Source organism: Octopus sinensis, linkage group LG7 (genome assembly GCF_006345805.1).
Source record: "Octopus sinensis linkage group LG7, ASM634580v1, whole genome shotgun sequence".
NCBI lineage: Eukaryota > Metazoa > Mollusca > Cephalopoda > Octopoda > Octopodidae > Octopus > Octopus sinensis.
Window position 1 is genome coordinate 102,306,608 of NC_043003.1, and position 27,500 is coordinate 102,334,107.

General features: G+C 35.9%; 1 protein-coding gene across 2 annotated transcripts in view; it reads right to left on the bottom strand.

Moving 5' to 3' along the window:
* Positions 1–27,500, bottom strand: part of LOC115214498 (aryl hydrocarbon receptor nuclear translocator-like protein 1) — a 730,728-nt gene that overhangs the window by 39,310 nt on the left and 663,918 nt on the right. For both annotated transcript variants that reach the window (XM_029783697.2, XM_036505029.1), the window contains 5 exons: positions 12,639–12,731; positions 9,857–9,974; positions 8,371–8,547; positions 7,008–7,263; positions 1–91 (listed from right to left, as the gene is read on the bottom strand). The exon at positions 1–91 is cut by the window's left edge and continues 16 nt beyond it. In XM_029783697.2, coding sequence (XP_029639557.1) covers positions 1–91; positions 7,008–7,263; positions 8,371–8,547; positions 9,857–9,974; positions 12,639–12,731 — 735 coding nt within the window. The remainder of the gene's footprint in view (positions 92–7,007; positions 7,264–8,370; positions 8,548–9,856; positions 9,975–12,638; positions 12,732–27,500) is intronic.

The window sequence follows — 27,500 nt, forward strand, 5'->3', positions numbered from 1 at the left end:
TGCCATGTGTGAAATATCGTCTTGGTGATAATATTCATACACTGATGTCCCTAATAGTTCTTGTGGCAAATAACCTAATATTACTGTTGCCCTGAAAAAGCCAGTGAGAGAAAGTATGAATTAGATGGTTTATAATAATAATAATAATAATAATAATAATAATAATAATAATAAAAATGGCCTGATGCAAATACCAGGCAGTGGCTCTCATGGCTTCTCATCTTAACTGATTGGAAGTGTTTTCATGTACAGTGTTTTGTCTTGGAATGAAAGATGGGCTACAGCAAATATTCTGCTCAATACCACAGATTTGCTTGTCAGTTGTTTGACCATAACCACTTGAGCATGTCCCTTAGCATGTCCCTTAGTTGACGATATGTGCATCTCTGATCATGAGCAGAAGTAGTGGAGGAGCATCAAATCTATGTGTTGAGAAGAATTCTTTGGGGGTTTGGATAATTCACCTTTGGAAACATGGGTGTTTCATTCAAAATCCTTAAACAACCCTTATTCAGGGACCTTTTGAGGGTATGGCATAAAATTACCATAAGACAATGTCGTTAAATTTTCTGTGGAATAATGAGGGATACAAATACTTAGGAGTGTTGCATGATGACAAAATTATGAAAAGGAAAATGAGAGAGAAAGTCATTAAAGAATACAAAAGGAGAATTAGAAGAATGGTGCTTGAAACAAAATTAAATGGAGGGAACATCACTAAATCCACAAATACACAGGCAATGACAGTATTGAGACACTCTGCCCCCTTTCTGAAATGGACAAGGACCAAACTCCAGAATACGGGTAGAAGAAGTAGAAAGCTTCTAACAATGCACAACATATTCCATCCTAAAAGTAAAACTGGCCAAGAAGGGAAAGTGGTGGAGGATTACCAAATGCAGAAGATTCTGTTGGCGCTGCAATACTGGATATGAAAAATTATGTTGTGCAAAATAAAGAAATAATACTTTCAGCAGATACCCAAAATGTGACTGAAATAGTATGCTAATGATTCTATCAGCTTACTACTACTATTACTACTACTACCACTACCACTACCACCACCACCACTACTACTACTGTTGCTGCTGCTGCTGCTGCTACTACTACTACTATAGGCATAAGGTCTGAAATTTTATGGGAAGTGACTATAGTGTATTACATTGATCCCAGGGTTCGGCTGGTACAAAAAGATAAAAGCAAAGTTGATCTTGGCAGAATTTGAACTCCGAATGTAAAGATGGATGGAATGCCACTAAGTATTTTGCTGGTGCTATTGATTCTACCAGGTCACTGCCTTAATAATAATAATAATAATAATAATAATAATAATAATAATAATAATAATAACAATGATAATAATAATGGTTTCAAATTTTGGCACCAGGCCAGCAATTTCAGGGGAGGGGGATTACATTGACCCCAGTGTTCAACTGGTACTTATTCTATTGATCCTCAAAGGATGAAAGCTAAACTCAAACTTAGCAGCATTTGAACTCAGAACATAAAGATGGATGAAATGCCTCAAAGCAGTTATGATTCTGTCTGCTCACCACCTTAATAACAAAAATAATGATGATGATGATAACAACAACAACAACAACAGAATCTATGTAATCCGAAAAAACGTTCTGATGAATCCTTCTGACCATTTTATTTACTCTGTGAAATTCTTTAAATCTTTATGGCTGTCTTTGCATCCTGAGTTCAAATTCCACCAAGGTCGACTTTGCCTTTCATCCTTTTGGGGTCGATAAATTAAGTACCAGTTGCATACTGGGGTTGATCTAATCGACTGGCCTCCTCCCCCTTATGCCTAGAGTAGAAAGGAATATAGGTTGATTCTACTCTCAGGTAATTATAGCAGCCTAGCAGTATTATAGATAGAGGAGTGATAGGTGTTAGGGGATGAGAATTGGGAGAAATGCTTGACAGGAGAGAGAGAGAGAGATAGAAAGGGGTGGGTGGGACAGGGCCCTGCACATAAAGTATATCAAGTTGTTTTTTGGATATCATTTTTGTTGTGATGGATGGATCTTTGAGCACAACAAATTGCCAATTATCTTGACCGTCTGTCATCTCGTCTGTAATGCTTAGCATAGATTACATGTGTGTGTGTGTGTGTGTGTGTGTGTGTGTGTGTGTGTGTGTGTATACATGCATGTACACACGCATGTATAGTTGAAATTGTTTGCACGAATTAAGAAATTCACAATCAAAATAGAATACACAAGGAAAGTTTAACTGAGTCTAAAATATTTATTTAAACAAAAATTTACAGTTCCAAAATAGAACTTAAAGTATTCTTGGAAAAAGTTTCTTTGGAATTGAATAGAATGCAACCTGTAACCATGTGTGTGTGTGTGTGTATGCACACGTACATTCATATTTAGAATTGTGTGTATATATGCAATATGTATGTAAGTAAAAACATGGATATAATTGTGTGTACATTATATATATGTGTGAGTATGTGCATGTAAAACATATATATGATTTTGAACCAGCTTATGTACCACACTCCCTCACACACACACATGCACGCAAACATCCACCCATGTACCAGTATATATCATTGTCGTCTATACTTAATACTATTTTCACATCTTGACTTTTTTTAGAAACTCAGATTTAAGAGACACTTTCAAATCTAGTAAATAGCTTCCACTGTGATAATAGTTCATTTGAACCACTATGATACATACTACATACTTACATGCATGTATATGTGTGTGTGTGTATACACACATATATACATATACATACACACACACACACACACACACACATATATATATATATATATATATATATGTATAATTATTTGAGGGAATATTAATCCTAACTTACAGGGAAAAATTCAATTTAGAAATACTAAATCAAATTTCACACAATATTTATACCAATTATATACGTTTTTATTATTTTTTTGCATTTTACTTAATCATTAATCATTGGTATATTATTATTATTTTTATTTTAATATTTCTATTATATGTAATCTTCTAGATGGTGTAATTTAATCGTTCATTTTGAATTGATAAAAGGTGTTTTTTTCTAATTTATATATATATATATATAATATATATATATATATATATTATATATATATATATTTATATGTATATCTGCATGTGTGTATATGTATACATACTCACATGTACAGACATACTAATGTACATGATGAAATACATACATACATACAATCTGTAGTTGAAACCAGGTTTGAAAATCTGAACAGATAACAATATGCAAAAGTAACATAATGAAAAATTTTCCCAAGCAAGCAGCCAAACTTACATAGAACTGGTCTTAGTGAAAAGGGAAATAAGTTGCTTGGGAAACACTTTTGAAGTCTTTGTCCTTTCACTTTTTCAATGAAAACACAGTGAAGGTGTAAACTCACATTTCTATACACATAAAAGCCATAACAATTTTCTCATAATGCACCAATCTCACACTTTCTTTCTGTACATATATGTATATGGCCTTGATAAAGAAATATGTGATTATCTGTAAAATAAAACTTGGATATCTTAAATGCCTGTTCTCCTGATATCTATTAATTTATATATATATTAATCGAAATATTATACATCCATTACACATTACAGTTGATCTTACCAACTGGCTTCATGCTAGGAATTCAATGGATTGTTAAATAGCCTGATTATATAACGCTGTGCTCATTAGAAGTAGCCATTATGGAATGAAATATGGCAACTACTCTGTATTGTTGGAGGTGGATAGACACATCTGGTTTGTATATATATATATATATATATATATCTGTATGCAACTATAAGTATTTTGTTAAATGTTTAATAAATTTAATAAACATATACTTAATAAACATATGTTTAATCTCACAGTGACAACTCTATCAGTGGACAAATCACAGGATTTTTGGCAGCTGAAAATGAAGTTCCTCTCACTAGTTTTAGGCTTTTTTGAGAATCATTGGGGATTGCCTAACTGACCTCCCAAAAGGTGAATTTAGGATAAAAGTAAATTGTTATTGGAGTAAAAAATATATATAAAAAAGTGTATAACATACATACATACATACATGCATATACATACACGCACATATATATATTAATGGAAGTGTACAGTTTAATATGTCTATTATGGCTATATCAGTTTCACACTGAGGGTTCAGTGGATGTTAGATAGCAGCCTGATTATGTGACACTGCACTCTTCAGAGATGATGCTTAACACACCTAGTATAAACAGATTTGTAAGATTGGCCTTAATGGATATATAATACTGTATATTTTGATTAATATGACCACTGTATTGACAAATATACAAGTGCATATTTTCCTGAGTTATAGATTCTTAGATGGTGGGGGGACAAATACAGATACAATAACACACACACACACACATATGTATGCCATCTAAGAATCTATAAGTCAGACAAATATGCACTTATATTTGTCAATAGAGTGGGTATATTAATCAAAATATATATGTGCATGTATGTATGTATAAAATTAGAGAGATTAAATTGACAATCCAGTAATTTATATATAAATTTTACACACTCTTTTGAAGGAATTATTTTCCTTTGTTTGTTAATATATATAAATATATATATATAATATGTTGTTCCTGAAGAGCCATAGCCAAAACAAAATATATTTTATCAGATAAACAAATGCGTATGCATCTGCCAATTTGACAAAATGTTTTGGTCATGTAATTTACATTATGTAACCTTTTAATTACCTTATGTTAGTAAAAGGTACAAAAGTTGATGTAACTAATTATCTACTCACAAGGCTTTGGTTTGCCTGAGGCCATAGTAGAAGACACTTGCTCAATGTGCCATGCAGTGAGACCGAACCCGGAACCATGTGGTTGGGAAGCAAGCTTCTTACCACACAGCCACTCCTGTGCCTATAATATATATATATATATTCTTAAACAAGAATATTATTGACAGTGACTTCGAAGTTTTGGTTGGTTAAGCCATCATCTGACAATGATGGCTTAACTGGCCAAAACTTCGAAGTCCCTGCCAATAATATTCTTGTTTAACCCTTTAGCATTCAAGCTACTCTATCAAAGCAATGCTTATTGACTCATATTGTTTTGAACTAATCATGCATTATCTTGTAGCTTTGAGATTTCAATGATGTGATTGTATACTTTTAGAATGACATTCTAGGGTAGGTGTGAAAGGCCAGACCTGGCCGGTTTGAACATAAAACAAGTAAGATTATTTTGACTGGATATGACCAGTTTGAATGCTAAAGGGTTAAGAATAATGAATTTGTACTCTACAAAACTATAAAGTAATCCGTCAGATTAATGTAAATTTGGTTTTATTACAGCTGAACATAAAAACTAGCTTTAAAAAGCACCAACCGATCGTGGCCGTTGCCAGCCTCGCCTGGCACCTGTGCCGGTGGCATGTAAAAAGCACCCACTACACTCACGAAGGGCATCCAGCTGTAGAAACACTGCCAGATTAGACTGGAGCCTGGTGCAGCCTCCTGGCTTCCCAGACCCCGGTTGAACCGTCCAACCCATGCTAGCAGACATTAAATGATGATGATGATGATGATGATAATTATTGTCACATATCATATGCCTGCAGTGCATTGATGACTCATCAACAAAAGTCGTTCTGACTAAGTGCAAGTACTCCAGCTGCCTTGCCACTCTTGTCCAGCCAGCTCATAATATTGTCCACCCATTGCATTCTTTGGTCCTCTTGATCTACTATCCTCAACTCTCCCTTCCATGATAATATTTTCGAAACCTCTGCTTCTTCGAATATGGTCATAATAGATGAGGTTTTGTTTTTCCACAATGTTCAGAAGTCGTCTTTCACCTCTTTCATGTTGTAACACCAATTCATTTATCTGATGATCCTTGTATGAGACTTGTATAACATTCTCCTATCCACCCACATTTCAAATGCATTGATTATAATCTCTTCAAATTTGTTCAGAGTCTGTGCTCCACAACCATAAATACCAATTGGGCAAATGAAAACTTGCACTAACCATGTTTTTAAATTAACTGGGGCACGTTTCCTGGTTCAGACGTTACCAAGCTTTTCTATGGCTGTTCTTGCCATGGCTAGCTGTGTTCTAATTTCTTTCTTACATGTTGCTTCACCAGAGATTTGGGCTCCAGGGTATTTGTACTATTCAGCCTGTTTGAGCCCCTCACAGCCCAGTTTGATGTTACCATTTATTTTCTCTTTTCCAATAACCATGACATTTATTTTCTCATGGCTGAGATAATGACCATGAGTGTTTGATGCCTTCTTGATTCTCTTTACCATTCTTGGCAAGTGAAGCAGTATCCTCTGCATACCTTTGATTAGAAATATGGAAGTCACATATTATTGATACCATCTTCTTGCATTGTTTCTAGCATTATCCACTCAGTGTAGATGTTGAACAATTCAAAAGCCTTTCTGTAGTCAATGTAGCAAAGGAAAGTTGTAAGGTTGTGTATTCTTGTTTTTTTTCTGTATATCTTTCTGAAAGATTTATAGACCAATGTTTTAGTGCTGCTTGTAAATTCATAGCCCCTATACCTGAAAAACAGCCAAATTTCTACCTTGTAGTATTATTGGTATTTGATTTCTACCTTGTAGTATTATTGGTATTTGATTTCTACCTTGTAGTATTATTGGTATTTGATTTATTGATAGAGAAGGGCTCTCTGTGAGATTGATTCCAGCTAATGTCAGCTTTGCCTTTCATCATTTTGGGGTACTTCAAATACAGCATATAGCATTGTGCCAAGAATACCAGCCTAGTACTTTTTTGGTTATTATCTCACATCTAAGCAGGAACTGTATATAAGGAGGAGGTAGATAAAACAGAAACTACACAATGTGTAGAGTGAACAAAACAAAACAGGAATTATACACCACAATCACCACTGATTACTAGATATTTTTACTTTTAGAATAAATGTGTGTGTGTGTGTAAACTTTCCATAGAAGTCAGTTATGTGCCAGAACTAATTACCTACCTGTGGTCTATGTATGTAAACTTGCCATCAATACTATGTCGGGAGACATATTCTGTGGGTCGCATGTGAATTGCACCGCTTTCAGGTAGATTGTATGGACTAAATGACGGCAATGTCCGACCAACGGCCACCAAACAGCTTAAGTTACACAGTTCGTTGTCATTTTCCACTTCATCCTCACCTCCAATGTCCATTCGTGTTGGTGGCCAGGATTTCAAGTACCCTGTACAGTGAATTATGCAGAAGTTTTTTCTGTCTGTAAAAATTTAAAAAAGCAAAAAAAAAATATATATATATATAACCGAAAAGAAACAAAAGTTGATTGAAGAAATATGTTAATAAAGGGGTTAAAGTGATATGAATTAAAACTTTCCATCAAAATTTTATGTTAATTTATGCTCCAAGAGCCAGCTTAATTATTAAAAAATTATTTTACTAATTTCTTCTATATTTTCAAAATTAATTGCAGCAAAGAGTGCATATTTCAAGAGAAATATGGTAATAAAGGGGTTAAAGAAGGATGTTCTTCTTAAGTATGTTTTAGAGGGAGAGAGAAACAAAGAGAGAGAGAGGGAGAAGAAAGGGGGAGAGAGAGGGGAAGATAGTGAGAGAGAGAGGGAGAAAGAGAGAGATGATGACATTGATTTATATATATAACTATGTTGATGTTGATGATGATGTATGTATGTTTGTGTGTGCGCATGTGTGTGTATACATATATACATATACACATGAATATATATATATATATATATATAATATATATATATATATATATACATATATATTCATATATATGTGTATATATATATATATATATATATATATTAGTTTTCCTGTATACGATTGGTCAATTTATGATGTGACTATCAATGAATTCAACTTCCTCTTAATATCACATGAATATCAATCAATCAATGAACCACAGCCTCCTAATTAGTATTGCATGATTAGTTCAACTGTGTCACTGCCTATATTGGTACTCTCATTAGATTTATAAAAAGCTGTGAAATCTACTATAGTCATTTAGCCAGTTTTAAAAAGATTAAGTTTTTCACCTGTATTTTTGTCGCTAGGTAACACAAGTATGAGTGTGTGTGTGTGGGATGGGGGGAATTACTCCTCAACAAAACTATTGGAGCCTATCAGAAGATTACCAACAGAAGACTTCACTTTGCATATACAAAGTGAAAGAGTCTCTTGATTGGCTAATGTGCATGTGTGTATGTCTATGTCTATATATATATATATTCATGTGTATATGATGGTGACGATGATGTACGTATTCAAATGTATATATATTATTTCATATATGTATGCATATATAGATATTATAAATAGATAAAAATATGTGCACTTTTACCTGATTTTCGTTTTTTATGGGAATGCTCAGCTTCAACATCTTTTTCTACCTTGACAGCGCTGGGAACAACGTCTGCAGATTTATTGACACATTTCATCCGACAGAAGAATGAGCGTCTGGCACCAGAGCAGAGTTGAGTGGGTTTCTGAGGTAGTTCTGTTCTCACTGGAAGCATGGCTGTAATCACAAGAGAAGATATATTAACATAGCTGAGGAATAAACCCTTCTTTGTGAGATACTAGCAGTATCGCCCGGCGTTGTTCGGGTTTGTAAGGGAAATAACTATATAAGCATTTTTAGAGAGTTATAGCCAAACAATAGCAAAAAAATGCATTAAAAATGGAAAAAAAATGATGGTAAATTTTTTTTTAAATCGTCGACTCATCGTAGACATTTTTAGAGAGTTACTTCCCTTACATAATAGCGAAAAAATGCATTAAAATGGAAAAAAATGATGGTAAATTGTTTTTTAAATCGTAGACTCATCGTAGACGTGCGCTAATACCCAGAAGGGCTCGATATGAATCACGACTATAAGATACCCACTTTTGGTTACACTGCACCGCAAAATGTGGGAGTAGTTAGGAATCTAAATCGTAGGAGACAGACACACAACTTCTCTTTTATATATAAAGATAAAGAAGAAGTTTTTTTTTCCTTTTTGTGTTGGTTATGTGGAAGGGTTGAAAGCTAGCAACATTGTTAATGTCACTGACAACAAACATATATAAAGCAACATGTATGTTAGTCAATGCTATATGAAGAAACTTGGTCAGACTTAAAGTACTTTTGTCCCAAAATGGTTCTTAAGTGACTGTTATGTAACTGCAGAGCTAAAGTTCTTTCTATGACACCAGAAAGTTGCAGGAAGCCGGATTTAAAATAGTTTGTCTGACTATCTAGTCACTGTAATATTTTCCTTAAGAAACATATTTCTACTGAAAAGGATTAAGTAGCCTTATAGTTTAATGTTAAATTATTTTTATATATAACCTAGCATAAAACAAACATTAATATATATATATGTATGTGTGTGTGTGTGTGCATGTGTGCACCTTTTTCTTGACATCATGTGATGTTTATAAATGAGCATCACTGTCATACAAGCAAAATTGTTCATTTCCAGTCTTCCATGAAAAACATGTCTGGCCAAGGGGAAATATTTTATTATCTTGCTTGGAAACTGGCATCCAGTTGGAGAACATCTTCCTCAACAAATTCTATCTAAGTCCATGTAAGCATGGAAGAGTAGACATTAAATGTTGATGATGATGATGTAATTAACAGATAATTAGGCTGATTACTTGTGGAATTTACCATTTATGAATTTCAGATAACAGATCAGCACTACCTGTATTTTCCAAACATTGGTTTGTATTTCTGACTTATTGCATATACACCCTCCCAGTAGGTGAATGTAAATATTTATAGATAGATGGAACTGGTGGAAGAAAGATCTTTCCAAAGAAAATGTGATTCTACTTACTTTTTGCATCAATGTACCGTTCTCTTGGCGTTAGATCTGAAGAGCTAAGTTGTTCTTTGATTTTGCCAATGTCTCGTGGATGAAGAATATCAAACAAACTTTGGCCAATTAAATCGGACTGAAAATAGAAACAACATAAGAGATCTAAAAACAAAACACAAAAGAATGGTTAAAGCTACTGTGATGATCAATAGTAATCAAAGATATTATTTCTTACCAACATAATCAGAATTATGTGTGATGTGAAGGAATTGGTTGACAAATTATTATTTTTTCTTTTTGTTTTTCATTAGCTTAACAATCAAAGTTGTTTCTTTTTCAAAACTATCTTTGATAATTTTGTTTGTTTGGAACTCAGTGAGTTTACTGTTCAGCTTCTTCATAGCTCAACTCTAACTAAAATTACTAACAACGTTTCTAGGGGAATAAATTACAGAGATGATTAGTAAATAAGTCTACCATCAGGAACCAAAATAAGAGCCGTCGGGATTTCTTTGGTTGCACTCTATTCCCTTTTATGCTTTTCATCATATATGAAAAGCAAAAATTAACCCTTTGGCATTCAAATTATTCTGTTAAGCAGAATACTTATTTATTTATGTTGTTTTGAATTAATCATGCATTATCTCGCTGCTTCTAGATTTCTATGATGTGATATTTTTTGGAGGACATTGTATAGTAGGTATGAGAGGCTGAATTTGGTCAGTTTGAACATAAAACATGTAGAATATTTGGACCTGATATGGCTGGTTTAAATGCAAAAGGGTTAAGGAGCAGGGAATGGAAATGAGTGTTTTATAAAACAAAGTGTTTATGAGTTCAAGTTTGTTTTGTTTTTTTAATTAGAAAAATTTCTATTCATGGATTTCATTGTCACAAGTAACGTGGTAAATGATATTATTTATTTGATTTGATTTTTTCACTCTTCCTAATTAGTGGTATCAATGTTTTAGCATACTATGTGGAGACCAGCATGCCAAAGAACAGACCCAATGTCTCCTCTGTGTGGTAGGAGGTTGAGGTAGGATCTGCACTCCAGCCTCACAAACCCTCACCAGCAACAATCTCTTGTACAAATGCCAAAAATTCTCTCCTCTAGGGAAGTACCTCATCAACCTATAGGCATGTTGCATGAAGTGAGTGGGGCAAATCTGTCAAGACCCCTCTCTGCTAAACAGAGAAAAATCTGGAGAACTGGATGGGTTGGAGGGTTGTTGTCTGAGTTGTCATCGGTCAGGAATGGAAACCACAGTTCAACTTGAGGAGACCTTTTCAGATGGGGACCTGAAATGTTCTCTCTCTGATGGATGATTCCTGTTAGCCTCTAATGTCTTTGAAATTCAACTGTTTGCGAGTTACTGTGGTGGCCCTATCAGAGGTGCATGAGCCAGGGAGAGGTGACATTACAACCAGTGGTTACACCTGCTACTGGTCTGAGTGGCATGTTAGTGGGGTGGCAGTTGCAGTGGCAGACTGGCTGGTTCCAATGGTATTAGATATAACACCTGTCAATGAGTGTGTTATGTGGTGGAGGATTCAGCATTTTTCTGGTCGTTGTTTCCCTTTTTGCAGTGTATGTTCCACCTGCTAGGAGTAACAGGTCAATGAGGAAGACAGTCTACACCCAGCTGTGCTCTGTCACGGAGAGTATCTCCAGTAGGGACACATCTCTTCTAGGTCATGGGAGATTTCAGTCCTTCAACTGGGATTGACAGAATGGGATACAAGAGTGTTGTTGGTCTTTTTTGATCTGGTACTTGGAACTATAGTGTTGTGATGCTCCTGGACTTCGCCTAAAGCTATGGACTTCACATTGTTGGCTCCTGGTATGAACGTTCTGAGCTTGGATTGGATACTTGACCAAATGGAGGCTCAATTGAGTTGTGGCTCATTCATTGGCGAAACTTGGACTGCAGACCTAAATTTTGATGATGATGCAGTTATTCTTGCAGTTATTCTTGCTTTTATCTGTGTTTGTCCTCCCCACCACCTCTGTTTGACAACCAGTATTGGTGTGTTTACATCCCTGTAACTAAGCAGTTTAGCCGATAGAATAAGTACCAGGCTTAAAAGAAGAAAATAAGTACTGGGGTTGATTCATTCAACTAACAAAATCCTTCAAGGTGGTGCCCCAGTATGGCCCCAATCTAAAGAATGAAACAAGTGAAAGATACAAGATAAAAAGATAACAACAAATTTTATGACTGACGATGGCATATGTCTGAGTTATACATAATTATCTATTTTGAAATAGGTTGGAATTAGATGTTTATGGTACGTCTATATTGTTGGGAGTAAGGTGGGTTGAAGTGGTGGTGGTGGGGGGGCAGCTTTATAGCAATGCCTTGGCATGAGAGAGCATGGTCAAAACACATTTGATAAACTGATGATGATGATTATGATAACGATAATGATGGTGGTGGTGATGGTGATGTGGATTACAGTAAGGAAATAGTTACTGACAATATCAGTAATAATTTGACACTGTGCATATGCTATTTGTCTATACTTCTTGTAGAGAGAGGTAGAAGGAGGAGAGAGAGGGAGGGAAGAGAGAAATGTATAGACAGACAGACAGACAGACAGACAGACAGATAGATAGATAGAAAGAGAGAGAATATATGAGGCAGAAATTAAGAGAGGAAAAAAGAAAAAAAGGAAACAATGAGATAGATAGATAGATAGGGAGAGAGAGAGAATAAACGAGAGAGAGTGAGGGTGAGAGAGAGGTAAAGAATGTGAGAAAATAAAATGGTGTAAATTGGAAATAAAGAAGCCATACCTGTGAAAAGTTTAACGTTCTCTTTACAGACTGTGAGACATATAGTATTTTGCCTCTATCACAGCTTACAACAAACAGGAATCCATCAGCAGCCTATTGATGAAACAGAGGTGAAGATGAGTAAAATTAGAGAGAGAGAGAGAGAGAGCAGAGGTCAGAGAGATTTTAACTAAAATTTATTTGGTAACACAACATGGGAAATATGAACTGTATTATTTAATCAACTAAATATTTTGTTGTTATTATTGTAGAATTGCTTCTAATTAAGTATGATATTCACCCAAAAGTGGATGTCTGTATACAATAAATTGAGTTGTGGGATGGATGTCCAGGTCCAAAGATTAGGTTGGCCAGTGCAATTGGAATATTCTGGTTCTGTATAAGGTAGCAAACTGACAGAATCATAAGCACGCAGGCCACAGTGCTTAGTGACATTTCTGAATTCAAATTTTACTGAGGCTGACTTTACCATTCATCCTTTTGGAGTCATTAAAATAAGTATCAGTTGAGTACTGGGTTTGATGTAATCTATGCACCCTCTCCCCCGAAGTTGCTGGCCTTGTGCCAAATTCTGAAATCAATATTCTGATTCTCAATTAAATTAAGACCAGAACGTTGTTGATATGATGTCAAGGTATCTTGGAATGGTCTCTCTATTTCCATCTGCAAGTAGTCATGTGATTTGAACTGCGGAATGTCAGGAGAACATTCATTAAAAATCTTCATTCAGTGTAAATGAAGTGTTTCAATCAAAAAGGCTGATGGTGTCTCAGCATCACTCACAAAGACCTTTGTCACTTGCTCATCAGTTATCTATCTAAAGCTAGGTATGGCTATGGTACGTCTGAACTTAGAGCTTGCATCACCTGTCTGTGAGCTCAAAATCTTAACCACATAATTACATGCTTTCACACACACACACACACACACACACAGGCACACATATATATACATTTATAAATGCATGCACATTTTTATATTCCTTTTTTGCTATAGGGTAAGAAGCTACATTTTGCATAGAAACATGTTTCAGAAAAACACTCCTCCAAATTACCATCACCATTTCCTGTTTTACACATCACCATACTCAAAGCCAGCGAAACTCCAATAATTGGATAAAAAATTTGATTGATTTCCACAAATCAAATGAAGGTGATGGATATAAATTATATTTTTGTTCTGCAAATATGATTATATAGCCATTTTATTGTGGATTTATTTAGTCACATACAAGCTGTTCAGGCCATGCTTATGGCTAAGTCTGTTTACATTCATACACTATGAGAAAGAAGTGTATGTATATTGTGTCAGCACCTTATATCCTTACATATCAATACTTTAATATTTGTTTGGTTCTACAGGTGCAGAATCTGAATATAAAATTAACAATAAGATACCGAAGTCTTTATTTAATATGATTGTTTTACTTTCACATTGTCCTTGTGTTAGTCATTGAGGTGAATACAAAATCCAGACAAATATACTGAAACAATCGTATTTTCACTTGTGAGTGTGAAAAGGAGAGACAGCATCCATAACTCTTTTATAGCTAAGTGCATAGAGATAGTTATGTGTGGTTTGTATGATTAAATGTTCCATTTGAGATTTTTGGTAGGTGAAAGAAAATATAGGGTGGGATTTTTAGAGGGTTGCAATCAGGAAAAGACATGTTAAGTAGAGTGTTGTAGTTCAGGGAAAGACAAAAAGTTAACAGAATCAATGACATGGTTATGTGCAGACCCTTCTGAAGTTCCAAGTGTTATGCAAACAAAATTTCCTGCAACTGTCATGGTTTTAGGGGTTGTCAGCAATGAAGGACATGTGATGCCTCCTTACTTCTTTTCACAAGTTAACTCTGCTGTCTACATTGAGGTCCTGGAAATAATTGTTAAACCCTGGATAGACAGTGTATGCAATGGAAAAGTCTGCACTATCACATATGGCTTTAGTAACACAGGAATGGATGGCTGAAAATTTTCATGATCACATAACCCCTAACATTTGGCCTCCTAATTCCCCAGATCTCAATCCATTGGATTATTGCATGTGGAGTGTTGTTGAGAGAAAGAGAGAGAGAGAGAGAGAGGTCAACAAACACGCCCATAACACCAAAGATACTTTGAAAGCTGCCATAGTCAGAGTAATGTCCAACATGAACCAGGACCACTTGATTCGAGCATGTAGATGATTTAGATCTCATATAGAAGCAGTTGTTGAAGCTGAAGGTGGCTGTATTGAATAACATTAGAGAAAAGGACGTTTATTTCTATCCTCATAGCATTATTTGATAAATAAATTTATTATCTCTTATTATGTATCTGTATTTTTTTATAAACATAAACCTGTCCTCAAATATCTTACACTCTATATATGTATATATATTGTTTGCTCATTACCATCATTTAATGTTAAATTGTATTTAGATACAACTTAACATAAAATCAAATAATATATACACATACACACACATATATATATACATATACATGTATACACACGCACACACACACACACACACATACACACACATAACATATTTTCTAATGATTTTTCAACAACCAATGAGATCTCGGCCACTAATCATATTTTGATTTGTTTACAAATAATTTTTTTTATATACATCGATGGTGATGATCATGATGATAATGATCATGATGATATCGTGCTACTTCACTCCTTCAGTTGTTTGAATAATTGATCAGCAACACAGAACTCAGAGATACAATTACAGAGGCTGTACCTTCTAATAATATACATACTTACAATACACACACACACACACATATGTATATATATGTGTGTATTTATATATATATAGAATCATTTGTAGAAATACATAAATCTAGAGGAGAAGCACACTCTAAGATGTAGAGCAGTTAATATTATAGTGGGGTATGCTGGTTTATGGGGTTACCCTGGGTTTCTCTCTCAAAGGGAGTTTAGCCTTACAGCATATCTCCAGACCCGAAACTCTACTGGCCTGAGACCTCTTTAGAATATATTTTAAGATGTTTCAGGTCAGCAATGTTTGGGGTCAGAAGATACACTGTAAGGCTAAACCCTTTATAAGCAAGAAACCGGCCTGCTCCACTATAATATATATATACATATATATTTACAGTAGAACCTTGGTTTTCAAACAACTCTGATCACGAATAAATCGTGCTTTATATATATATCTATATATATCTATATACATAAAACATGATTTATTCACTATCAGAGTTGTTTGAAAACCAAGGTACTAACTGTATATTTAATGTCCAACATATATTTTTTATTTTTATTCTCATATTTCCCTTTATACTTCCTATATCTCTCCCTTTCCAAAATAACTTCTTATACTGAACTCTACTATTTCCTTCTAAGATGATGGGATATCCTTTATATCCCTGAAACAGCTGTAAGACTATCATTTTCTTTAGAAATGTCCCAGAAATTTCACACTGCTTTGGTTTTGTTATCTCATTTCATTTAACATATACATGCTCCCACATGGTTCATGTTAGAATCCTCACTCATACTATTATTGAGCCAGGAGTCTAACAACAGTCCTTCTAGAGCACTTACATAGCCTTACCTGCCTTTTGGGTCTTCTGGATACCAAAACCTCACTCACCCCCCCCCACACACACACATATATACACACAAACAGAGAGAGCTTAGATATAAACATATATATATATAGAAAGAGTGAGAGAGAGAGAGATTAGATATAAATATATATATATACGTACACACACAGATATATATATATATATATATATACACACATACACAGATATGGATGTATACACACGCACACACATATAAACATATAAATATATACATATATCTGCAACACAAGGTATGGATAGGCAGCATAAAGCAGTGTCTCTCCAGACTAAAACTATAAATATTAATAATATAAATATTAATTATTAATCTGGAAAAAAAAATGATTTCCAGTTCACTGTATGAATGTTAATTTAATGAAAGGAATTCAGTGTGTAATTCAATAAATGATTACTCTATTGATGTGAGACAGACACAATTTCCATAGTCTTTCAAGTTCAGTTTATAAAACTACATGCACAGCTTATTAAATCCATATGCTGTGATTACATCTCCAGAATGAATGAAATGTAAGTGTATGGAAAGCAGAAATTACTCTGCTTTCTTTCTGTATCAATACAGTATGATCAGTGCATGTGTGTGTGTGTGTGTGTGTGTGTGTGTGTGTGTGCATGTGTGTGTAGTTATATTGAAATAATGAGTGCATGTATGTGTGTTACAGTGAAAGGTTGAGTGGGTTGGGGATGCATACAAACCACTGAATATTTTCATTCCTACTGATACACACACACACACACACACACACACACACATACACACACATATCAAAGGACATACTAAGTATGTCTACCTGTTGGAAATAAACAATCAAAATAGTTTTGACTGTTATTTCCAGCAGGTAGACATACTTAGTATGTCCTTTGATTAATTTTAATCCTTCAGTTATTTAATGCTTTTTTTGGGGGGGTGGGGGGTCTACAATCACCTATTTTATTGCTTCTGTTATTATCATTTTTAAATTGTTACATTAGATAATAGTAGAGTCAATGATATCTTCGCAAATATTTTCTCCTGAATTATTTGCTCCATATTGAAATATATATATATATATATATATATATATATATATATATATATACATACATGCATGCATGTATGTAAGTATGTATATCATCATCATCGCCATCATTTCACATTTCACTCAAGTTGTATATCATCATCATCATTTAGCGTCCGCTTTCCATGCTAGCATGGGTTGGACGTTTCAACTGGGGTCTGTGAAGCCAGAAGGCTGCACCAGGCCCAGTCTGATCTGGCAATGTTTCTACGGCTGGATGCCCTTCCTAACTCCAACCACTCCGTGAGTGTAGTGGGTGCTTTTTATGTGCCACCGGCACAGGTGCCAGACAGGGCTGGCGAACGGCCACGGTCAGATGGTGCTTTTTACGTGCCACTGGCATGGGGGCCAGGCGAGGCTGGCAATGGCCACGATCGGATGGTGCTTTTTACGCGCCACCGGCATGGGGGCCAGGCGAGGCTGGCAACGGCCACGATCGGATGGTGCTTTTTACGTGCCACTGGCACGTAAACAACCATATATATATATATATATATATATGTATATGTATATATACATATGTGCACAAACACACACACACATGTATATGTATGCAGTAATCCCTTGCTATATTATGGTTCACCTATCGCAGTTTATTATTTAAGCTTACATTGATTACTCTGTGGCTTTGTTTTGCATTTATAATAAAATAAATATATACAAATTATAAAAATAAATAATAATAAAAAAATATATAGGACGGTACTGTTTCTACTTTACGGATTTTCACCTATCGCAAGGGGTTTTGGAACATAACACTCATAATAGTCAAGGGATTACTGTATGTGTATGTGTTAATGTTTTTGTCTGTCTGTCTACCTGGCTCTCTGCCTGTCTATATGAGTTTGTTTATCTGTATATGTATACACAGTGTGTTTGGGCAAAATTTGATCATTTTTTTATGTCTCTTTTTTTCAGGAACAGCTTGATGTATTGGTGAACAGTGTTGGAGAACATAAATAGGGAACCTGTAGTGGAGAAAAAGTGAGCTGACATGGAGGAATGGCTGTCATCTGAATACTGGAAAAGAGCTACATGTATTACAATGATTTGCACCAGCTGCTAACACCATGACTGCTGCTCAATGTTCTGTGAACACTGTAAAGCAGCATTTCTCAAACAGGGTTCCCTGTAACCTTAGGGTTTGCAAAAGATTCTTAGGGGTTCCACAAGAAAGAGTGAGATAAGCTAATGCTAATTACATGATCATAATATTACTATACATGCACAACATCATCCTATCTAACCTATTATGTTATCAAAAAGATATAACAACCATATATATATATATTTATATATATATATGATATCTAACACGTGAACTACAATGTATATAACTTTTTTTGTGCAAGGGTCCCATGAGACATGTAATTCATTTTAAGGGTTATGCAAGGGTAAAAAGGTTGAGAAATACTGCTGTAAAGGCTGTATGTAAGACATGACATGGACAGCTGCAATAAGGACTACAAAGCTGTGGGCCTGCAGGAAGGCACTGTATTCTGACTGCATCCACATGCCACATCTTTGAAAAGGGCCTTAGGCTCAATTCAGATGGCTATGTGAAACTGCTGGAAACTGTGGTCACCCTGGCTGAAGAAAGTTGCTGCTCAAAGGCCATATGTGTGGCAGCAGGATTCGGCTCCTTGCCATACCTCCAGAAAGAGTCAAAAGTGGTTGCTGGAGAATTTCTACAACTTCACTAGCCCCAATTTCTGGCCTTTAATTCTCCCAATTTTAATCTCATAATTTACTGTGTGTAGGGAGCAGTTGAGAAAGGCACCAACACCAAGCTGGTGGCCAAGATCAAGGAGGTGTTAAAAGATCTTCCCAGGGACACAGTGAAGAATGCATGCATCAAGTTTTAGACCCATCTTGAGACTATGGTGGAAGCTGAGGGTGACTGCTTCAAGTAACCTGTTATCTCCTAGCCATAGTTCATATTTTTGATATTTTAAAATACTTTTATTTTTGTATGAGATATTTTGTTTTCTTTTCCTATTTATGCAAACTGTTGTGGAGGCGCAATAGCCCAGTGGTTAGTGCAGCGGACTCACAGTCGTAGAATCGCAGTTTCAATTCTCATCCAGGCATTGTGACTGTTTATTGAGTGAAAACACCTAAAGCTCCACAAGGCTCCTGCAGGGAGTGGTGGTGAACCCTGCTGTACTCTTTCACCACAACTTTCTCTCACTCTTTCTTCCTGTTTCTGTTGTACCTGTATTTCAAAGGGCCAGCCTTGTCACACTCTGAGTCATGCTGAATCTCCCTGAGAACTACGTTAAGGGTATCTGTGTCTGTAGAATGCTCAGCCACTTGCATGTTAATAAATGAGCTGCAACGTCATTGGTGCCAAGCTGTATCGGCCTTTGCCTTTCCCTTAGATAACACTGGTGGCATGGAGGGGGAGGCTGGTATGCATGGGCGACTGCTGGTCTTCTATAAACAACCTTGCCCGGACTTGTGCCTGGGAGGGTAACTTTCTCGGTGCAATCCCATGGGCATTCATGACAGAAGGGGGTTTTTACATTTTTTTTTATGTCATGGTTGTAAAACATGTGTCACTATCATACAAGCAATCTAATTTGTTTCCAGTCTTCCATGAGAAACGTGTCTGGCCATAGGCAAATATTTGGCAGTGGCTTTATCTCATATCCAAGACTGCATGGAGGACTAGGTTGGTTTTTGTCGAGCCTTTCTCTTATTAATAATGAGATTATTGTACACAGTGCTCAGGTGCACCACATCTTGTCAAAAGTGCGTATAAAGTATATGCAGTAATGTACAAATGTCTGGAAAGCAAATAGTGCATGAGTCAGATACATGCTTGCGTGTGTATGGAGGGGGAGAAAATCAGGTGTAGTGTTGGCAAATCTCAGGAAGCATGGAAATTTTGAAGGATGCAGTGCTCCAACAACTAACAACTGATGCAGGCAGTTTGTTCCATGCTTCAGCAACACTTAGCGTGAAAAAAATGTTTCCGAAAGTCATGGGAGCCGTGCTGTTTTCTGACCTTGTAAACATGTCCACGGGTGTTAGACAGGTGGAGTTTGAAAAGGTGCTGATCTGATCTACTAAAACTGGTGTCTGCATTAGTCACATGCACACACACACAAAAAGACTAAAAAGTCTAAAATAAAAAAAAAATTTTTAAAGCCTCCCTACTCATACTCACAGAGGCATGTGGCCCAGTAGTTAGGGTGTTGGACTCATGATCATAAAATTGCAGTTTCAATTCTTAGACCAGGTGATGTGTTGTGTTTTTGAGCAAAACACTTCATTTCACATTGCTTCAGTCCACTCAGCTGACAAAGGCGAGTAATCCTGCGATAGACTAGCATCCCATCCAGGTGGGGAATATATACACCATGAAACCAGGAAGCCAGCTCTTGTGTGTCAGCATGACTTGAAAAGGTAACTTTACCTTTACTTTTTTAGGGTCTTACACTCATGATCATAAGAACAGGGTTTCAGTTCCAAGACTGGGCAGTGTATTGTGTTCTTAAGGAAAACACTTCATTTCATGTTGTTCCATTTCCCTCAGCTGCAAATGAGTTCCAGCAATGACTGAGAAATTAACCCTGTGAGAGACTGGTGTCTTATCCAGGGAGGGAGTGTTGTTATCCCAGCCACTTACACTCTATGGAAACTGGGCTAAACTCCAGTGTTATGGGTCCTAGGGTTCATAACAGACCTAAATAAATCTCATACACATATGTGCATAGAGCTTACATGTATGATAATAAGGTTATAAGATAGCAAGATGATGTAAAAGTGATTGGATTAACAGACCACAAGTGTGATGAGCTAAATCCCAGCTTAGTAAAAGGCGAGATTTCATTCATTTCAGGTTTTTATTTACAATAGTGCAGCTTAGAGCAGCATAAATCAATAGACAGGAATTGTATGTCGAGTGACAACAAGGGTTGGGTGGTGAATGTGGTGTTTGTGTCTGCATGTGGATATATGTGTGTGCATAAAGTAGCACATATATGTGCATGTATGTGTGCGTGTGATGTGTGTGAGTGTGCATATATGTATATCTGACAGTATGTGTTTTGTGTGTGTGTGTTTGGCAGCACATACAGGCATGTGTTTGAATATGTGTGTCAACATATGCATAGCTTTGTGTGTGTGTGAGTGCAAAAAGATGAGAATTGCCTGTATGATGTCTAGAAATAACATATGTGTATGTGTGTACCACATATGCATGTGTGAGTATGTGTGTATATATATATATATATATATATATACACACGCACAGATAAATGCACCAAAAATTATATACATATATAGAAAAGTAAAGAGGGAAGTGAAAAGGAGGTTAGGGTGGTGTGAGAAAGGAAAGAGAAAAGGAAAAGATGTTGAGAATGAGACAGAGAGGATGAAACAGAAAAAGAAAGAAAAGTAAAAGTAGTTAGAGAGAGAGAGAGAGAGAGAGAGAGAGAGAGAGAGAGAGAGAGAGAGAGATGGAGAAAGGTTCAAACCAAAAGTGTGTATGCTACCAGTATGGGTGGGTGTGTCAAACATGCCCCTCCTACCAGTCAAAGAAGCAGATCACAAAATACAAGGGTGGAACAGTTTGTGTCGGTGAGGTAGTGGTTTGTAATCATGGAACAGAGATAGGGAAGTGAACTGTGAAGTATAGATAAAAAAATATAATTCTGTGTGGATGTGTGTGTGTGTGTGTATATGTGTGTGTGAATGTGTGAGTGCGTCTGTGTGTTTGTGAAAGAAAGATAGAGATGACAAGAATGTTGTGAGGGATTGTGGGAAGGTTGAGCAAAAGGGTTATATAGAAGAGTGGCAGTGGTGGTGGTTGTAGTAACAGTGAGAGAGATAGAGAGAGAGAGAGATAGGGAGAGAGAGCAGTCAATGTAAACATCACCAGTGTCTTTACTAGATGAAGTAAAAGTACATACCTGTCACTTCTACTAGTATATCAAACATACACATGCACACACTCATTTACCGTGGTCTTTGTCTACACACACACACATTTACATATACACACGTGTCTAGACAGACACACATAGATATACATATATACACTCTTATTGTGAACAGAAAGATAATTAACTTTTAAGCACATATACATACCTAGCTTAGAGTCTCTTTCTTTCTCTCTTACACTCTTCTCTCTTTCTCACCCTCTCTCTTACTCTCTCTCTCTCTCACATACAAATATAAAACCCATAGAAACACATGCAAACATGCATGCATACATACATACATACATACATACATACATACATACATACATACATACATACATACATACATACATACATACATACATACATACATACATACATACATACATTCATACACACACACATACATGCGTACGAACTAGTCATAGCTAGACATGGTTCATGGTAATATACATATTTATACACAATATCACAAGTAATACACAGTAATACGAAAGACATACTTACACACACATACACACTGATACCAACACAAACAGCTTACACATTTAGTAACACACATAAACACATATGCATACCCTTGTACATACAAACATATGAACACACATATGTATACATGTAAATAGATAGCTACTAACTGTCAGAGAACATATATACATATATATATATATACACATACAGGCATACATACATACATACATATATACATACATGCATATATATATGCTTACATATATATATATCTATGTATGTATATATAATACACACACACACACACACTCACACACACGCACACACATACACACACACACACACACTCACACATATATACGAATAGTAAGAAATACTTACAGACAGTGCCCTGGAGCTAAATGAAGACAAAACATAGCAAAAACACGCATGCACACATACACATATACACTCACAGACACATGCACACACAAACACACATACACGCAAACACATGCACACCTTCACATTGAGATTTTCATATAAGAGTGAACAATAATACAAACAGAAATATCAACATAGCTAACAACACACCCCAAAATATATATGCAAGCATATATGCAGACAGATCTACACATACAAATATATACCAAATGCTCATATATCATACATAGACACTCACATAGACACAGGGAGCCATATAGTAAAACAGAAACACACACACACATGTAGTAATATACTAAAACACCCAGATACAGTGACACACCACATACCAAAACACACACATATACATATATGTATAATGACATACAAAAACACATACATACAGACATAGATGTATTATAATCACATGCAAAACACACATACATGCACTGACATATACAGTAACAGTAAAACCTCACACATACGTAGACGTATTGATGCTTATAAAAACACTCAAATACAAACATTAACAGTAAAACACACACATGTAAAAGCAAACACACATATGGACACAAATGGTCACAGTGTAACACATACATAGATATACATACAAATGCACATATAAACTGATGAGGTGGGGTGGAGGAGGAAAAGTAGAATGATGGAAGAAAGAAGCAATTATCACCTGTGGTGTTCCTGTCCACCCCACCCCCTGCTACTGTCACCCCTCTCTCTCTCTCTCTCTCGAATCTCTGCAATAATAGCACTGCCATTTCTGAAACTATCTCCATGCTATATTGCACCTTGTTTAGGTGTGTTTGTGTGTGTGTGTGTGGAAATAAAAGAGACACATTCAGAGGTACATAAGGATAAAAATTATCTGACTTCTCTGAACACACACATTCACACGCACACACACACATGCACATGCACAAATACATACAAACATAGTCAGAGCTTTGCTTTTATCTCAAATTAGTGCTTATGATGTGTAATATATACACACAAACACACACACATACATGCATTTATATATGTGTATGCATACATGCATGCACACACACACACATACACACACACACACATATCATCATCATCGTTTTATCAGTCATTTCTGCATGCTTGGATGGGTTAGACAGAAATTGTTGAAGCAGATTTTTTTACAGCAGGATGCCCTTCCTGTTGCCAACCCTCACATGTTTCCAAGTTAGGTAATATTTTCTCCATGCCAAGACATGTTTTCAAGGAAGACTGAAAATGAAGGACATGGCTTGTAAGTCAGTGACACTTGACAGAATTGAAGATGACAGGCACATACATATATACATGAACCCATAGAGATACACACCCAAATGTAAATATGTATGTATACATGTGTATGTGTGTGTGTGTGTGTATATATATACTCTTTTACTCTTTTACTTGTTTTAGTCATTTTGACTGTGGCCATGCTGGAGCACTGCCTTTAGTCAACCAAATCGACCCCGGGACTTATTCTTTGTAAGCCCAGTACTTATTCTATCGGTCTCTTTTGTTGAACCGCTAATTGACGGGAACGTAAACACACCAGCATCGGTTGTCAAGCAATGCTAGGGGGACAAACACAGACACACAAACACACACATATATATATATATATATATATATATATATATATACGACAGGCTTCTTTCAGTTTTCATCTACCAAATCCACTCACAAGGCTTTGGTCGGCCCGGGGCTATAGCAGAAGACACTTGCCCAAGATGCCACGCAGTGGGACTGAACCTGGAACCATGTGGTTGGTTAGCAAGCTACTTACTACACAGCCACTCCTGCGCCTATATATATAATTTATTTAAATTGGCTGTGGTAATTTATTAACTGCAGATTAATTTCCGACCTCAGAGCGCCAAAGTGAAGACATTTGAAAAATACACCCAAATATAATTTGTAGAACTTTATACATGTTCAATTTCGGTTGAGCATTCTGTATCTAGTTCTGGAAATTGTGTTTTGTAAGTGACAGACTATGCTGATGATCTTGCAGATATTTGCATGTTTATATACGTAAATATTAACAAGTGAAACCATAGTACATAGGTAATCGTTTTTCATTTCATATATTTTCATTTGTCTTGCATATTTTTACATTTTGGCATTTTGCTGAGATTTTTTTCTTGAGAACACATTCTTCGTGGTAATGACAATTTTATGTCTATGTTTAGCATATAGGGTGTCCACTGTAGTGGTCATTCCTCTAAATTTTGTATATATATATATATATATATATGGTAATGTAAACAAGAAAAATAGAACTCAAAATATGAGTATATGTATATTTTTATTAATGTTTAGCAGAAGCAACGGAGTGATTCAAGGGCTGAGAGTTTTATGCGTTGGCACTCATCAAAGTTTGACAAGTGCCGACACATGAAACTCTTGGACCTTGTGTCATTCTGTTACTTCTACTAAACATTAATATGTATATAGATATACATATATATATGTGTGTGTGTGTGTGTGTGTGTGTGTGTGTGTGTGGTGTGTGTGTGTGTGTGTGTGTGTATGCGTGTGTGGCTATGTGTGTGTGTAATTATTTATTTAATAAACACAATATATATTTTTATGAGCCACTAATAGTTTCAGGTGATGAAGACGTCTCAGACAGCATTTTTTAGCATATCAGGGTATAGCTTTTATCTTCTCTTTTTTTTACTTGTTTCAGTCATTTTGGTGCAGCCATGTTGGGACACCACCATTTTAAGTTTTAGTCAAACAAATCAACTCCCCGATTTCTTTTTTAAGCCTGGTGCTTATTCTATCAGTTTCTTTTTGCCAAACCTCTAAGTTATGGGGACATAGACAAACAAACATCAGTTTTTAAGCAGTGGTGGGAAACAAACACAGACCTAAAGATACACACATGTAGACACACTCACACATATACAACAGGCTTCTTTCAAACATATATATATATATATATTTGCATATATACATATATGTGTATATATAAATGTTTTTTATCATAAATTAATTTAGCATTTTCTACCTTGACTTATTTTCCTTATATATATATATATATATATATATATCATCATCGTTTAACATCCACTTTCCATGCTAGCATGGGTTGGACGGTTTGACTATGGGCTGGCGAACCAGATGGCTGCACCAGGCTCCAGTCTTGATCTGGCAGAGTTTCTACAGCTGGATGCCATTCCTAACGCCAACCACTCTGAGAGTGTAGTGGGTGCTTTTACGTACCACTGGCACGGGGGCCAGTCAGGCGGTACTGGCAACGACCTCGCTCAAATTTTTTTTGTTACACATGCCAACGGCACAGGTGCCAGTAAGGTGTTGCTGGTAACGATCCCACTTAAATGGTGCCTCCTACATGCCACCGGCATGGAAGCCAGTTAGCCGCTCTGGCAACAATCATGCTCAGATGGTGCTCTAAACACCCTACTAGCACAGGGCACAAGTGCCATATATATATATATATATATATATATAATATATATATATATATATACATATATATACCATGCCAGGGCAACTGATACCAGGACAGCTCAATCCTGGACAACTCATGTCAGGCAACTCATACCTGGACAATTGATATCTAGGACAACTGATATACAGGACAACTAATAACAGGTATAAAGAGATAAAGATTTTTTGAAAGAAATTTTGTTGTGTGTGTGCACGCATGCATGTGTGTGTGCGTGTGTGTGTGTGAGTTCACAGAGAGTCTGTATTCAACATGTTTGAGTTTGTGCCAGGGCAACTGATAATAGGACAACTCATAACAGGTATAAAGTGATAAAGATTTAATTTTGAAAGAAAAATCAAGAATAAAATAACTGCACTCATCACACACATGCACAAACACACATACATACACACACACACAAATACACACAACACATGCATACACACAAATACACACTGCACACCACACACACATACATACACCACACACACACAAATACACACCACAAACACACACAGAAATATACACCACACACACTACACACAAGACACACCACACACAGACACAAATACATATGACACACATCTCACACATACACACACATACACACACATAAACACACACACACACACCACACATGCAAAATTTCTTTCAAAACTAAATCTTTATCTCTTTATACCTGTTATCAGTTGTCCTAGATATCAATTGTCCTATATATCAGTTGTCCTAGATATTAATTGTCCAAGTATGAGTTGTCTGACATGAGTTGTTCTGAAGCATCAAGGATATCCAGTGGTAATGCAGTTCAATCGTTTCAAGCAACTCCATTTAATTGAATAATGCAATCATTACATCAATTTAAATGCAGAGCAATCGTTAGCTGCATAAATACACAGAATTAAATTAAATTA